We start from the raw sequence: 17,391 nt of genomic DNA on the forward strand, positions 1-17,391 counted from the left end.
CCATGCTAATAAAAGCATACAATATGATAAAACTGTATTATTACTTATAAACAAGCACAGAATCTGGAAAATAAAGATTAATTTATATGCACTATTTATGTCACTTGATTTTTAAGTAAACATATACTCAGTGAGAGTGCATATATCGGTGCAAAAAAAACAAATACATCAAGTGGTATTTGATTATTACATGTATATATAAGAATTGTAAGAAAGTCCATAAACATCTCTGGGGTGCTTGAAAGGTGCATCAAATCCAAAATGGAGGTGAGCAACAACTGTGGGCCACACCTCTGTAATTCTAAATCTGCTTACCAGAGAACAATGACCCCCTGCAGAACTCCAGAAATGGCATAAATTGCATTGAAAATCTTCCAGGTACTCCAGATTGGTAAAGCCAGATGTTCCCTGGAGGAGTAGCCCCTTACTACTTTTGCTTTGTATCAGCTTGCTACTATTGTTGCATCGGAGTAAGAAGTCTTTGAAGGGTGGTGGAGGAGCTTGTGTAACTGCTCTGGATTTGGAGAGCTGGCTTTACGAATTCGTTTTGAAGCAAATTTCAAACATCACAGAGATGTTTATGGACTTTCTTGGCAAGTCTTACATATACATGTCACATTCATATATCACTTGATGTATTTGGGTTTTTAGCACTGATATTTGCACTCTCACTGTATATGTGTTTACATGAATGAATATGTTGACGCTATTTATGTTAACTTGATTTTAATCTTTTATTTTCCTGATTTTGCACATGCTTATAAATATAAGTATTAGCACAGTTTTACTATGTTTTTATTAGCACGATTTTTATTGCATTAACAGCCCTTTTGCACATTTTTTAGTTTCAATGGTTTTTATTGGTTTTCAACAGCAACAAGCAGATAACAGCATGAACAGTAGCTGAAAATTCTCATAAAGGTATATATCCAATAACAAATGCGATAACATACATGGGTACAAACGTGTGCACCTAGTTCAGAAGTCCATGCGTCAACTAGGGAGGCAGCCCCCACTCAGGCACCCCACTAGGACCAAACTGTGCCCGAAGAGGAAATGCTCCCACAACCATCTAAGATAAACTGACACAACCGGAGTGTGGACTGTTCCTGGGGGGACATTAGTCCCTAATACAAGGAGGGGGGGATAGAGATGAAAAACACAAGAGGGGGGAGGGGATATAAAGGTGGGGTATGAAGCAAAGGGTATAGAAGAGCAGTAATAAGGCTAGCATGACCACCAATTTGAGTATATAGATAACATCAGAAAACGCACAGCATCAGATTATAACAGTGCAATTAGGGTGTGAGAGCCAAGTGTCCCATTTCCTATGGAAGGATTTAACGGTTAAGGAGGAGCGTGCTAGAATATATTCCATTTCGCACTGTTGGTTCAAAGTGAGAATGGTATCAGTTGGTGAAGGAGAATCCGTGGATTTCCAAAGTCTGGTAATTGTGAGTTTGGCCGCTAGGAGGAGATGTACAATTAACGATCTATATTTAGGGAGAAAGGAGTGTATGTTGAGGTGAAGGAGCGCTAAGGCCAGGTTAGGAGGTATGGATTGAGCACAGATGTCCGAAATCAGGGAGAAGATTTTATTCCAGAAGGACCGAAGCGACACACGACCATAGCGTGTGATACAAGTTCCCTTGATCCCCACATTGCCTCCAGTATGATGCTGGGAGAGACGGGTATACTTTTGACAATCGGAAAGGGGTCAAATACCATTGGTGTGCGACCTTAAGATATTGTTCCCAGTGGGTGGCACACTTAGTGGCAGCGAATGTAGTGGAGAAGGCTTTTCTCTATCGCTCATTGACAGACGTAGTCTTCTTGATTCTCAAGAGCTGGGTTATGTTGTCTCTGCAGGAGTAGGACTAGGCAGAATGACAAAACGTTCTGGCTCCACCCTAGGGGCAGTCCCTGAGGGTATATCCTCCCTCTCTCTGCTACAGGGAATCAGTTTTTTTCTGTCTAGTCAGGAGTAAGGACCTAAGTTCCTTGCTGGGATCTTTTGGTCCTGGCAAGACTTTTTTTCTTTAAGAAAAAGACATTTTTTAGGTAGTTTTCTCCAGTGTTTTTTTCCTGTGAGATCTTCAAGCAAAAATGCCGGACTGGGCGACACTTGTGGTCACCCCAGCCGGCCTACGAGCGCGCGCAGACCATGGCATTGCGCTTGGTCGGCCGCGACATATTCAAGTAAGTATGCGGGGCCGGGCGACGGGCTGGATGTTGAGATCCAGTGGTCACCCCGGTTTCTGCCTAAGAGCGCGTGCAGACCAGTGCGCTGAGTCGGCCGCGACGGAGTCCCAGTAAAGGGACTGACTTTGCGAGTTAAAAGCTCGCTTGGACGCCAGGTACCAGAGAGTCGAGGCGTCCACAAACCCCCACCCCGGTGGAGAGGGTATTGTGAAGAGAGGGTGCCTGTTGGTTCGGTATGGTGAGTAAACGTTCCCTTTTTTCCTCATTATGAGGCAGTATATATTATGGGCCCCTCCATATATGGTCAGTATATATCTGATACTTACAAGTCCCCCTTGTAATACAGCATGTGTTTGTGGGAAGTGGACTTGGTTCAAGAGCTAACACTCTACCCAGCAGACTGTAACATTACAGCAGACATAGGAGGTATAATCCTACCTTATGTGCAGTGTATCTCTGTAGATCCATATGTCACCTCTTAGCAGAGTGCAGGTGGATGTGCTGGGAAGACGATATCGGCGGTCCGCCGCCATTTTGCCGTAGACCGAATGCATATATGTCCTCAGGTCACGCCGGCCGCCATGTTTTTGGAGTCTTATGTCTCTTCTATGGGGGCGGCCATGTTTTGTGAGCCCAGCTACCTCGTGGAGGGCTGGGAACGCCGGAAGGCGTACACAGGGGGCGGAGCCACGCCTTCTGCCCGGGAAAAAGCAAACAGCTCCTTCCAGTCTGTGTAAGACAGACGCTGACTGCAGTTTGTTGGAAACTGCACTGCATCGGTTGGTGAGCCTTGGGGGTCCCTCTCTCTCTCTCTCTGGGATCGAGAAGCAGGTACTCTGAGGGGCGCTATTGCGCTAGGGGGAGACACACAAAAAAAAAAAAAAAAAAGAAAAAGTTTTTTTGTTTTTGCTGGCAAAGGTGTCCTGTATTAACATGGACCCTGCCACTCATGTATCTCCTCCGGATCCCCTCGAGGGGTCTGCGGGATCCTCCAGCACCCCATTGACAATTGAATCTTTGTCAGCTATTATGGAAACTTTTGTGTCCCGGGTGGAAGTGGCTTGTCAGGGACAGGGCGCAAGAAAGCGACCCCCGCCTAACCCCTTATTATCTGAAACTTCGGATTCAGACTCTGAGCCTATTTCTGCAGTTGCAGGTACTTCATCTGGTATTGGTGTCTCGGGTCCTGTCTCTTCAGACAGTGAGGAGGATGTTTCGGCATCCGCCATAGCCCGAGAGGAAGCGTTGGTAAACGCACTCATTGTATCTGTTCAAGAGACTTTAAGGTTACAGGGTATTCCATCAGAAATAGCTGAAACTGAGATCCCTTTTGGGACTAAAAAGCGCATCAAAGTGGCGAAGGTTTTTCCATTGCCCAAATGTTTTGGCAATCCAATCGAAGAAGAATGGCGTCTGCCAAAACGCACTTTTAATATTTCTAAACGCATTGACAGGCGTTATCCGTTTGAGGAAACCCTTATTAAGAAATGGACAGAACCACCTGTGGTGGATTCACCAATTGCTAGATTGAATAAAGCCACGGTTATTCCTCTAGAAGACGCTCCGTCTTTTAAAGATCCAGTGGATCGCAAGATAGAAGCTATGTCTCGCACCATGTTTTCCTTGATTGGATCAGCTTTCAGACCAATAATTGCTATTGGTCTGGTTTCGCAGGCTGTAACTGAATGGACCAAGTGGTTACGCCGGGACTTAGAAGAAGTCCCTCAGGCGGTATCAGATTTGTTGGAACAAATGATACAGGGGTTACAGTTTGTATGTGATGCGGCGTTAGACGCCACTCCATTAATGGCGCGAGCATCAGTCTCAGCAGTGGTTCTCAGGCGTACACTGTGGCTAAAAGGTTGGTTAGCCGACCAAGGTTCCAAAAAAGCATTGGCTAATATCCCCTTTTCAGGAGAGCGTCTATTTGGAGCCAACTTAGATGAGATCATTAAGGATCTCACCGGTGGAAAAAGCACCTTTTTACCGCAAAATTTTAAAGGTAGAGGAACTCGTCAAAGACGAGGGCCTTCTTTTTCTGCTCACAAGAGGTTTTTTCGTCCAGCGGGTGAAAAAACTAAGTCCTCCAAAGCTCCTGCAGGAGGCGTCAGGGGTCGTTGGTCGGGCAAGCAAAAGCCCGCCCCCTCCAGACCTGAAGATAAACCATCCAAAGCCTGAAGGTGCGCCCCCACCCATAACTGGGGTGGGGGGACGTCTTCGCCGGTTCCCGGATCCATGGCTTTCCAGAATCCCGGACAAATGGGTTTGCGAAGTCATAAGGTCAGGGTACAAGATCGAGTTTCGATCTCTCCCACCGGCGCGATTCTTCCCTTCCAATATCCGTCTATCCGCAGACCGTTTAGAAGATCTGCGGAGAGCAGTCACAGATTTACTACAACAAGGAGTGGTAGTCCACGTTCCTTGGACAGAACGGTTTCAAGGGTTTTATTCAAACCTGTTTACAATACCCAGGAAAGAGGGCAAAGTGCGTCCAATTCTGGACTTAAGAGCACTCAATTCTTTCGTCAACATAAGAAGATTCAGAATGGAGTCCATTCGCACGGTAGCAGCCTTCCTGCATCCAGGGGATGTCCTAGCGTCCATAGACATCAAGGACGCCTATCTTCACATTCCCATTTTCGCAGGACATCAGCGTTTTCTACGCTTTTCCGTAGAGGAGAACCACTATCAGTTTGTGGCGTTACCTTTCGGTCTCGCCACGGCTCCGCGGGTCTTCACAAAGGTGTTGGCCCCAATGTTGGCACTTCTGCGCCAAAGAGGTATATCGATTCTAGGTTACCTAGACGATCTTCTGCTTCATGCAGAGTCTCCTCAGACCTTGCTACAAAACATAGAGATTACTATGATTTCTTTACAGGAATTCGGGTGGCTGGTGAACCAGCAAAAGTCATTTCTGGTTCCCACCCAGAGGCTCGAATATCTGGGTCTAATTCTAGACACAGTCAGGACGAGAGTTTTCCTTCCGGTAGGGAAACTTCGAAAGATTCAATCAGCAGTCCAGTTGTTACTGTCCAACAGCTGGTCTTCCCTTCGGACGTGCATGAGGGTTCTGGGGTTGATGGTGGCTTCATTCGAAGCAGTCCCATTTGCCCAGTCCCATACCCGAATTCTTCAGCAAGAGATTCTTCTCAGATGGAATCGGAATCCGGAATCCCTGGACAATCAGATACGATTGAGCAAACAGACCAGAGAGTCTCTGGTTTGGTGGCTTCGGTCTCCAATGCTCAGCCAGGGAAAGTCATTTCTGCCAATATATTGGACGATAGTGACCACGGATGCCAGTCTATCCGGATGGGGAGGAATTCTTGGTCAGTTATCTGTCCAGGGACTTTGGTCCCCGGAAGAATCCAGGTTACAGATAAATGTATTGGAACTGAGAGCGATCAGACTTTGTCTGATTCACTGGACCGAGCAGCTCCAGGGCAGCCCGGTTCGGATCCAGTCGGGCAATGCCACGGCCGTGGCTTATGTCAATCATCAGGGGGGCACCAAGAGTGTCCGAGCGGCCAAAGAAGTGGCTTGCATTCTTCGCTGGGCGGAACGATTTGTTCCAGCAATCTCTGCGGTGTTCATTCCGGGGGTGGAGAATTGGCAGGCAGATTATCTCAGCCGTCAGACCCTGGATCAGGGGGAATGGTCCCTCCATCCAGACGTTTTCCACCAGTTGTGCCTACGGTGGGGCACCCCGGATGTGGATCTGTTGGCATCACGATTCAACAGGAAAGTTCAGAGATTCGTGGCTCGCTCCCGCGATCCTCTAGCAGAAACCGCAGACGCACTGATCGCCCCGTGGGGGCAATACCAGCTAATATATGCCTTCCCTCCTCTCGCGTTACTGCCAAGACTTCTTCGCAGGGTAGAGGAGGAAGGAATCCCAGTAATCCTGGTAGCTCCGGACTGGCCTCGTCGAGCTTGGTACGCCGACATGGTCAGACTGGTGGCGGACGTCCCATGGAGACTTCCTCTCAGGGAGGATCTACTGTCTCAGGGACCGATCTTCCATCCTGCTTTACGATCGCTGGCTTTAACGGCCTGGCTATTGAGACCCAGGTGCTGAAGGACAAAGGTTTGTCAGCTTCAGTTATTCCTACTCTAGTTGAAGCAAGGAAAGCGACTTCCAGAAAGATTTATCATCGCACATGGAAGTCCTACATTGCATGGTGTGAACCTTTGGGGTTCCGTCCTCGGTCTTATTCGATTAGTCGAATATTGGCTTTTCTGCAACAAGGGGTTGAGCAGAAACTGGCCTTGAGTACTATCAAGGGTCAGGTCTCAGCATTAGCCATCTTCTTTCAGAAGCCTTTGGCTACTCATTCCTTGGTGCGGAATTTCATCCAGGGGGTGCGACATCTGGCTCCGCCAGTGCACGCGCCGTTACCCCCCTGGGATCTTAATTTAGTGTTGTCGGTTCTTCAGAAACCTCCCTTTGAAGATATTAGGGAGATTCCTCTACCCACGTTGTCCCAGAAGGTGGCCTTCTTGGTGGCTATTACTTCTGCACGCAGAGTGTCAGAACTGGCCGCATTATCTTGTCGTTCACCATATCTGGTGGTTCATAGAGATAAGGTGGTTCTTCGTCCGAATCCATCCTTCCTACCAAAAGTGGTTTCAGAATTTCATCTGAATGAAGAAATTGTATTACCTTCCCTGTGTCCTAAGCCCAGTCATCCTCGGGAATTTGCTTTGCACTCCTTGGATGTGGTCCGGGCGATCAGGGTATACTTGAAAACGACAGACTCGTTTCGCAAGACGGATTCACTTTTTGTGATCCCAGATGGACCCAAAAAGGGGTTGCCTGCATCTGCCGCGACCATTTCCAGATGGATCAGACAGACGGTAGTGCAGGCTTATTCTATTAAGGGTCGGGAGCCCCCGTTCCCTGTTAAGGCGCACTCCACTCGGGCACTTAGTGCGTCATGGGCCTTTCGCCATCAGGCGTCAGTGGTCCAGGTGTGCAAGGCGGCTACCTGGTCGTCGGTGCATACCTTCTCTAAACATTATAAAGTTGATGTAATGGCATCGTCTGATGCCTCATTTGGCCGCAAGGTTTTGCAGGCCGCAATTTGAGGAGACCAGTGGTCTACCTCGAGGGTTTTTTCCGTTGGAAAATTTTTTCTTTAGCCTCATTCTTTGTTTATAATGAGCCTTTAAAACTTCTAGTTTGGCACCGGTTGGGCCTTCTAGATTGGATTTGATTTTGTCAATCCCACCCCTCATTTGTGGCACTGCTTCTGGATGTCCCAGCTCTTGAGAATCAAGAAGACTACGTCTGTCAATGAGCGATAGAGAAAAATGGATTTTTGTAAGAACTTACCGTAAAATCCTTTTCTCTTAAGCTCATTGACAGACGTAGTACCCGCCCCTCTATCATTGAGTTGGGTTGGGTTAAATTCTCTGTACTGCTTTAAACAGAACTGATTCCCTGTAGCAGAGAGAGGGAGGATATACCCTCAGGGACTGCCCCTAGGGTGGAGCCAGAACGTTTTGTCATTCTGCCTAGTCCTACTCCTGCGGAGACAACATAACCCAGCTCTTGAGAATCAAGAAGACTACGTCTGTCAATGAGCTTAAGAGAAAAGGATTTTACGGTAAGTTCTTACAAAAATCCATTTTCTGCCAAGAGGACTCTGGGAACGTTGTGTGGAGGGTGCATTCCCATTTAGTGATAGATTTTGGCTTTGAGAAGGAACCCAGATGGGTATAAGCTTGGTAGAATAGAGTGATGCCTTTTATACAGGCTATGTGAGTCCTGGAAGTGCCGGCTGATCGAGGTAGGGAGTATAAAATGGGTAGGCAAAGGACTTGATCTGAGGAAAGAACGTATTTGTAGGTAAGTATGAAACGTTTTATGAGGTAAGTTGAGTTTGGTGAACAGGTCTGCATAGGGAAGTAGTAGTTGGTCCTAGTAGAGGTCAGAAAGATAGATGTGTGCGCCGGTTGGTCGCCTAGATGTCCACAGTTTGAGATCCAAGTTGGGAATAAAGTGTGTCAATAAAGCCAGTGGTAGTGGAGTTTTGAGGCCTGGGTCTTTGGGGGTTAGATGTAAAGGAAACTCATTACATAGTTTGGTGGTTATCTGGATCGTAGAAGACAGAGAAGGAGGGGGGGGGGGGTGGCCCCCAATTTGATGGCGATAAGGGTTAGTTTCAAGTCTTTATGGGGAAGCATAGCGCCTTCTATGTGGGTCCAGGTTTTATGGGGGGTGACAGTCCACCAATATTTAAGTTGGTCGAGGACGCAGGCCTTGTAATAGGCACGAATATCCGGTACACCCATGCCACCTGAAGTCCTGTGTCTAGTCATCGTGTGCAGAGAACACCTGGAAGGCTTGTGGTTCCAAATAAATTTAGTAAGTAATGTTTGAACCATTGTGAAAAAGCGCCGTGGTAAGGGAATTATCAAGGTGCGAAATAAATACATCAGTTTAGGGAGGATCAACAATTTAAAAGCGGCTATTTTACCTGTGGTAGAGAGTTCCTGGGTTTTTAAAGAGTTGAGAAGTTGAGGCAGGGAGTCCAAGAAGGGTTTGAAGTTATGGTCATATAGCTGGGAGGTATGGGATGTCAATTTAATGCCCAAATAACTCAAGGAATGTGAGGCCCACGTAAAGGGAAACGGTTTGGCCAGCGTGGATTGGAGCGAGTGGGATATATGCAAACCGAGAATTTGGGACTTGCTAGCATTGAGCTTGTAGTAGGAAGCTTCACTAAAGTCCCGCAAGAGGTCGTAAGTGTGTGGGAGGGACAAAGCAGGATTTGATAAGAGGAGTAGGACATCATCTGCAAAGAGACTGATTTTGTGCTCCAGGCCATTTATGTGGATGCCAGTGATACGGGGGTCGGAGCAGATTCTTTGGGCCAGAGGTTCCATAAGAAGGGTAAAAATGATGGGCGAGAGTGGGCAACCCTGTCGAGTGCCATTTGTAAAATGTATGGGTTTTGAGTGGATGCCAGAGGTGAGTACCGTAGCGGACGGGTTAGAGTACAGGGATAGGCTAGCAGACTGCATCCAGTCACGGACGCTAAATGTTTCAAGTACTCTTTGGAGGTAGCCCCAGTGGACCCTGACGAACACCTCCGCATCCAAGGAAAGAAGCAGAGGAGGAGTCCGAGAGGGTCCAGCATGGGAGATCAAATTGAGGAGACGTCTAATGCCATCTGGGGCTTGTCGGCCAGGGACAAAGCCAACCTGATCAGGGTGTATGAGATAGGGGAGCATCGTCTGGAGTCTAAGGGTTAATACCTTGGCATAAATCTGATCTCGGTATTTAGGAGAGATATGGGTCTATAATTTGCAGGGAGGGAAGGTTCTTTGTCCGGTTTGGGAATAGTAACTATGACAGCTCGTAGCATGTCAGAGGGATTTGAAGCGTTGGAAGAGGCAAGAGCGAAGACAGACTGCAGGTGAGGTGCTAGTTCAGTTGAAAAGCGTTTGTAATATTCATTAGAAAACCCGTCCTTGCCCGGAGATTTGTTATTTGGGAGTTTTGCTATAACAGAACATATTTCTTGAGAGGTAATGGGCTGCGAGATGGAATGGAGTTGGTCTGCAGATAGGGATGGCAATTTGGCGTTAGACAAGAAGTTGTTAATGACCTCAGGCGTTGGTTGGGGTGTAGTGGGATGGTCATACAGCGACTGATAATACGTCGCAAAGGCATTGGCTATGTCCTTCGGGTTTTTGCACATTTTTTTATGTGAATATTGATATTTGCTTAGCACCACAGTTCTCAATGTAAGAAAGGCACCTAGGATTGTAAGCTCCTTGAGGGCAGGAACTGATATAAATGTACTGTATGTAAAGAACTGCATAGATTAGCGGTGTGTGTGTGTGTAAATCTAGATCATTAACTTGTTTTACAGGTTAGGTTAATCCCTCTTTTGCGTCCACCCCAAACTTTAACCCTCTGATGTAAATAATGTCTTTGTGTTATTTATGTCTCATTTTATTTGCAGTGAATTTTTTCAAGTGCCATTTTCATGTCTTCTGGTTCTTCTTTTTTTTTTTTTTTTTTTTTTTTGTTTAGGTGATGATCTAGCCTTTCCAGCTTCAGTGCAAGATACTGTAGTCTGCAGTAAAATCTTTCAAATTTTATACAAAAATGAAGAGGTTGCAGTTAATGATGTAATGAATTTTAAAATCAAGATGCTTCTGGATGAAAGGAAGGTAATGGTATTACACATGACCAAGTCCATTAGTCATTCAACGTAGCTACCAATATTTAATCATTTTCTGTATTTACAGATTGAGGAAACATTAAATGAGATGATGTTTCAACTTTCCATTGACCTGTATTTCACAGACACAGATTATTCGTAAGTGAAAAAAAAAAAATATGCCAGATTTGCATGCAATATTTTATTCACCAGACAACACTGTGATCTACATGCTTGTACATGAAAGGCTGCATTCACATGGGGTGGATCTGTCCACTGTTCCCCTGCTGATCAGAGCAGAGCGAGCTCTATGGGCTGTTGGGAATAAACAAACTCCATAGTCCATTTACGACCGACTGCCCTCCAATCCGCTCCACCTAGACGGAGGGGGGGACAGATCCTCTTTCCTTTTCTTTTCTTGCAGACCGGATAGGTTTGAATATAGGTGGGTTTAAACGGACACAATGTGTAAATAATAAGCAAACTCAATGACCTTAAATCATAAGTGCTTCCTAATATCACACAAAAAAATCAAAAAATAAATGTCAATAAATCAATATGTGCATACACTCAAAATCATGAAATTAAATGTCCATAAATAGGTGCATTCCAATCCTCAAAGTAATGGCCACCACAGAAGTGATTAATACAGTATATGGCATTGTGCTTCACTCCACCACCACCAGAAATCAAAGCCTCTCACCTTAAGATTTGACCCAGAACACTGAGTCAAAAACAGTTTTTTTACCCCTCTGGGGTCACAGGCAGATGTCACCAAATGGTAAGGAGGTCTCAGACGGATGCACAGGTGCATCCGTCTGAGACCTCCTTACCATTTGGTGACATCTGCCTGTAACCCCAGAGGGGTAAAAAGCTGTTTCTCTATCGCTCATTGACAGACGTAGTCTTCTTGATTCTCAAGAGCTGGGTTATGTTGTCTCCGCAGGAGTAGGACTAGGCAGAATGACAAAATGTTCTGGCTCCACCCTAGGGGGCAGTCCCTGAGGGTATATCCTCCCTCTCTCTGCTACAGGGAATCAGTTTTTTTCTGTCTAGTCAGGAGTAAGGACCTAAGTTCCTTGCTGGGATCTTTTGGTCCTGGCAAGACTTTTTTTCTTTAAGAAAAAGACATTTTTTAGGTAGTTTTCTCCAGTGTTTTTTTCCTGTGAGATCTTCAAGCAAAAATGCCGGACTGGGCGACACTTGTGGTCACCCCAGCCGGCCTACGAGCGCGTGCAGACCAGGCATTGCGCTTGGTCGGCCGCGACATATTCAAGTAAGTATGCGGGGCCGGGCGACGGGCTGGATGTGAGATCCAGTGGTCACCCCGGTTTCTGCCTAAAAGCGCGTGCAGACCAGTGCGCTGAGTCGGCCGCGACGGAGTCCCAGTAAAGGGACTGACTTTGCGAGTTAAAAGCTCGCTTGGACGCCAGGACCAGAGAGTCGAGGCGTCCACAAACCCCCACCTCGGTGGAGAGGGTATTATGAAGAGAGGGTGCCTGTCAGTTCGGTATGGTGAGTAAACGTTCCCTTTTTTCCTCATTTATGAGGCAGTATATATTATGGGCCCCTCCATATATGGTCAGTATATATCTGACACTTACAAGTCCCCCTTGTAATACAGCATGTGTTTGTGGGAAGTGGACTCGGTTCAAGAGCTAACACTCTACCCAGCAGACTGTAACATTACAGCAAACATAGGAGGTATAATCCTACCTTATGTGCAGTGTATCTCTGTAGATCCATATGTCACCTCTCAGCAGAGTGCAGGTGGATGTGCTGGGAAGACGATATCGGCGGTCCGCCGCCATTTTGCCGTAGACCGTATGCATGTATGTCCTCAGGTCACGCCGGCCGCCATGTTTTTGGAGTCTTATGTCTCTTCTATGGGGGCGGCCATGTTTTGTGAGCCCAGCTTCCTCGTGGAGGGCTGGGAACGCCGGAAGGCGTACACAGGGGGCGGAGCCACGCCTTCTGCCCGGGAAAAAGCAAACAGCTCCTTCCAGTCTGTGTAAGACAGACGCTGGCTGCAGTTTGTTGGAAACTGCACTGCATCGGTTGGTGAGCCTTGGGGGTCCCTCTCTCTCTCTCTGGGATCGAGAAGCAGGTACTCTGAGGGGCGCTATTGCGCTAGGGGGAGACACACAAAAAAAAAAAAAAGTTTTTTGTTTATTGCTGGCAAAAGTGTCCTGTATTAACATGGACCCTGCCACTCATGTATCTCCTCCGGATCCCCTCGAGGGGTCTGCGGGATCCTCCAGCACCCCATTGACAGTTGAATCTTTGTCAGCCATTATGGAAACTTTTGTGTCCCGGGTGGAAGTGGCTTGTCAGGGACAGGGCGCAAGAAAGCGACCCCCGCCTAACCCCTTATTATCTGAGACCTCGGATTCAGACTCTGAGCCTATTTCTGCAGTTGCAGGTACTTCATCTGGTATTGGTGTCTCGGGTCCTGTCTCTTCAGACAGTGAGGAGGATGTTTCGGCATCCGCCATAGCCCGAGAGGAAGCGTTGGTAAACGCACTCATTGTATCTGTTCAAGAGACTTTAAGGTTACAGGGTATTCCATCAGAAATAGCTGAAACTGAGATCCCTTTTGGGACTAAAAAGCGCATCAAAGTGGCAAAGGTTTTTCCATTGCCCAAATGTTTTGGCAATCCAATCGATGAAGAATGGCGTCTGCCAAAACGCACTTTTAATATTTCCAAACGCATTGACAGGCGTTATCCGTTTGAGGAAACCCTTATTAAGAAATGGACAGAACCACCTGTGGTGGATTCACCAATCGCTAGATTGAATAAAGCCACGGTTATTCCTTTAGAAGACGCTCCGTCTTTTAAAGATCCAGTGGATCGCAAGATAGAAGCTATGTCTCGCACCATGTTTTCCTTGATTGGATCAGCTTTCAGGCCAATAATTGCTATTGGTTTGGTTTCGCAGGCTGTAACTGAATGGACCAAGTGGTTACGCCGGGACTTAGATGAAGTCCCTCAGGCGGTATCAGATTTGTTGGAACAAATGATACAGGGGTTACAGTTTGTATGTGATGCGGCGTTAGACGCCACTCCATTAATGGCGCGAGCATCAGTCTCAGCAGTGGTTCTCAGGCGTACACTGTGGCTAAAAGGTTGGATAGCCGACCAAGGTTCCAAAAAAGCATTGGCTAATATCCCCTTTTCAGGAGAACGTCTATTTGGAGCCAACTTAGATGAGATCATTAAGGATCTCACCGGTGGAAAAAGCACCTTTTTACCGCAAAATTTTAAAGGTAGAGGAACTCGTCAAAGACGAGGGCCTTCTTTTTCTGCTCACAAGAGGTTTTTTCGTCCAGCGGGTGAAAAAACTAAGTCCTCCAAGGTTCCTACAGGAGGCGTCAGGGGTCGTTGGTCGGGCAAGCAAAAGCCCGCCCCCTCCAGACCTGAAGATAAACCATCCAAAGCCTGAAGGTGCGCCCCCACCCATAACTGGGGTGGGGGGACGTCTTCGCCGGTTCCCGGATCCATGGCTTTCCAGAATCCCGGACAAATGGGTTTGCGAAGTCATAAAGTCAGGGTACAAGATCGAGTTTCGATCTCTCCCACCGGCGCGATTCTTCCCTTCCAATATCCGACTATCTCCGGATCGTCTAGAAGATCTGCGGAGAGCAGTCACAGATCTACTACAACAAGGAGTGATAGACCACGTTCCTTGGACAGAACGGTTTCAAGGGTTTTATTCAAACCTGTTTACAATACCCAGGAAAGAGGGCAAAGTGCGTCCAATTCTGGACTTAAGAGCACTCAATTCTTTCGTCAACATAAGAAGATTCAGAATGGAGTCCATTCGCACGGTAGCAGCCTTCCTGCATCCAGGGGATGTCTTAGCGTCCATAGACATCAAGGACGCCTATCTTCACATTCCCATTTTCGCAGGACATCAGCGTTTTCTACGCTTTTCCGTAGAGGAGAACCACTATCAGTTTGTGGCGTTACCTTTCGGTCTCGCCACGGCTCCGCGGGTCTTCACAAAAGTGTTGGCCCCTATGTTGGCACTTCTGCGCCAAAGAGGTATATCGATTCTAGGTTACCTAGACGACCTTCTGCTTCATGCAGAGTCTCCTCAGACCTTGCTACAAAACATAGAAATTACTATGATTTCTTTACAGGAATTCGGGTGGCTGGTGAACCAGCAAAAGTCTTTTCTGGTTCCCACCCAGAGGCTCGAATATCTGGGTCTAATTCTAGACACAGTCAGGACAAGAGTGTTTCTTCCGGTAGGGAAGCTTCGAAAGATTCAATCAGCAGTCCAGTTGTTACTGTCCAACAGCTGGTCTTCCCTTCGGACTTGCATGAGGGTTCTGGGGTTGATGGTGGCTTCATTCGAAGCAGTCCCATTTGCCCAGTCCCATACCCGAATTCTTCAGCAAGAGATTCTCCTCAGATGGAATCGGAATCCGGAATCCCTGGACAATCAGATACGATTGAGCAAACAGACCAGAGAGTCTCTGGTTTGGTGGCTTCGGTCTCCAATGCTCAGCCAGGGAAAGTCATTTCTGCCAATATATTGGATGAGAGTGACCACGGATGCCAGTCTATCCGGATGGGGAGGAATTCTCGGTCAATTATCTGCCCAGGGACTTTGGTCCCCGGAAGAATCCAGATTACCGATAAATGTATTGGAACTGAGAGCGATCAGACTTTGTCTGATTCACTGGACCGAGCAGCTCCAGGGCAGCCCGGTTCGGATCCAGTCGGACAATGCCACGGCCGTGGCTTATGTCAATCACCAGGGGGGCACCAAGAGTGTCCGAGCGGCCAAAGAAGTGGCTTGCATTCTTCGCTGGGCGGAACGATTTGTTCCAGCAATCTCTGCGGTGTTCATTCCGGGGGTGGAGAATTGGCAGGCAGATTATCTCAGCCGTCAGACCCTGGATCAGGGGGAATGGTCCCTCCATCCAGACGTTTTCCACCAGTTGTGCCTTCGGTGGGGCACCCCGGATGTGGATCTGTTGGCATCACGATTCAACAGGAAAGTTCAGAGATTCGTGGCTCGCTCCCGCGATCCTCTAGCACAAACCGCAGACGCACTGATCGCCCCGTGGGGGCAATACCAGCTAATATATGCCTTCCCTCCTCTCGCGTTACTGCCAAGACTTCTTCGCAGGGTAGAGGAGGAAGGAATCCCAGTAATCCTGGTAGCTCCGGACTGGCCTCGTCGAGCTTGGTATGCCGACATGGTCAGACTGGTGGCGGACGTCCCGTGGAGACTTCCTCTCAGAGAGGATCTACTGTCTCAGGGACCGATCTTCCATCCTGCTTTACGATCGCTGGCTTTAACGGCCTGGCTATTGAGACCCAGGTGCTGAAGGACAAGGGATTGTCAGCTTCAGTTATTCCTACTCTAGTTGAAGCAAGGAAAGCGACTTCCAGAAAGATTTATCATCGCACATGGAAGTCCTACATTGCATGGTGTGAACCTTTGGGGTTCCGTCCTCGGTCTTATTCGATTAGTCGAATATTAGCTTTTCTGCAACAGGGGGTTGAGCAGAAACTGGCCTTGAGTACTATCAAGGGTCAGGTCTCAGCATTAGCCATCTTCTTTCAGAAGCCTTTGGCTACTCATTCCTTGGTGCGGAATTTCATCCAGGGGGTGCGACATCTGGCTCCGCCAGTGCACGCGCCGTTACCCCCCTGGGATCTTAATTTAGTGTTGTCGGTTCTTCAGAAACCTCCCTTTGAAGATATTAGGGAGATTCCTCTACCCACGTTGTCCCAGAAGGTGGTCTTCTTGGTGGCTATTACTTCTGCACGCAGGGTGTCAGAACTGGCCGCATTATCTTGTCGTTCACCATATCTGGTGGTTCATAGAGATAAGGTGGTTCTTCGTCCGAATCCATCCTTCCTACCAAAAGTAGTTTCAGAATTTCATCTGAATGAAGAAATTGTATTACCTTCCCTGTGTCCTAAGCCCAGTCATCCTCGGGAATTTGCTTTGCACTCCTTGGATGTGGTCCGGGCGATCAGGGTATACTTGAAAACGACAGACTCGTTTCGCAAGACGGATTCACTTTTTGTGATCCCAGATGGACCCAAAAAGGGGTTGCCTGCATCTGCCGCGACCATTTCCAGATGGATCAGACAGACGGTAGTGCAGGCTTATTCTATTAAGGGTCGGGAGCCCCCGTTCCCTGTTAAGGCGCACTCCACTCGGGCACTTAGTGCGTCATGGGCCTTTCGCCATCAGGCGTCAGTGGTCCAGGTGTGCAAGGCGGCTACCTGGTCGTCGGTGCATACCTTCTCTAAACATTATAAAGTTGATGTAATGGCATCGTCTGATGCCTCATTTGGCCGCAAGGTTTTGCAGGCCGCAATTTGAGGAGACCAGTGGTCTACCTCGAGGGTTTTTTCCGTTGGAAAATTTTTCTTTAGTCTCATTCTTTGTTTATAATGAGCCTTTAAAACTTCTAGTTTGGCACCGGTTGGGCCTACTAGATTGGATTTGATTTAGTCAATCCCACCCCTCATTTGTGGCACTGCTTCTGGATGTCCCAGCTCTTGAGAATCAAGAAGACTACGTCTGTCAATGAGCGATAGAGAAAAATGGATTTTTGTAAGAACTTACCGTAAAATCCTTTTCTCTTAAGCTCATTGACAGACGTAGTACCCGCCCCTCTATCATTGAGTTGGGTTGGGTTAATTTCTCTGTACTGCTTTAAACAGAACTGATTCCCTGTAGCAGAGAGAGGGAGGATATACCCTCAGGGACTGCCCCCTAGGGTGGAGCCAGAACATTTTGTCATTCTGCCTAGTCCTACTCCTGCGGAGACAACATAACCCAGCTCTTGAGAATCAAGAAGACTACGTCTGTCAATGAGCTTAAGAGAAAAGGATTTTACGGTAAGTTCTTACAAAAATCCATTTTTTTGACTGTGTTCTGGGTCAAATCTTAAGGTGAGAGGCTTTGATCTCTGGTGGCAGTGGAGTGAAGCACAATACCATATATTAATCACTTTTGTGGTGGCCATTACTTTGAG

The 17,391-nt window shown here is 47.4% G+C and overlaps 1 protein-coding gene across 3 annotated transcripts in view; it reads left to right on the forward strand.

The window, feature by feature from the left end:
• Positions 1–17,391, forward strand: part of FAM135A (family with sequence similarity 135 member A) — a 212,906-nt gene that overhangs the window by 106,500 nt on the left and 89,015 nt on the right. For all 3 annotated transcript variants that reach the window (XM_082249041.1, XM_082249040.1, XM_082249042.1), the window contains exons 5-6: positions 10,250–10,389; positions 10,468–10,538. In XM_082249041.1, coding sequence (XP_082105167.1) covers positions 10,250–10,389; positions 10,468–10,538 — 211 coding nt within the window. The remainder of the gene's footprint in view (positions 1–10,249; positions 10,390–10,467; positions 10,539–17,391) is intronic.

This window comes from Pelophylax lessonae (genome assembly GCF_965119305.1).
Source record: "Pelophylax lessonae genome assembly, chromosome: 3".
In the NCBI taxonomy this organism is placed as follows: Eukaryota; Metazoa; Chordata; class Amphibia; order Anura; family Ranidae; genus Pelophylax; species Pelophylax lessonae.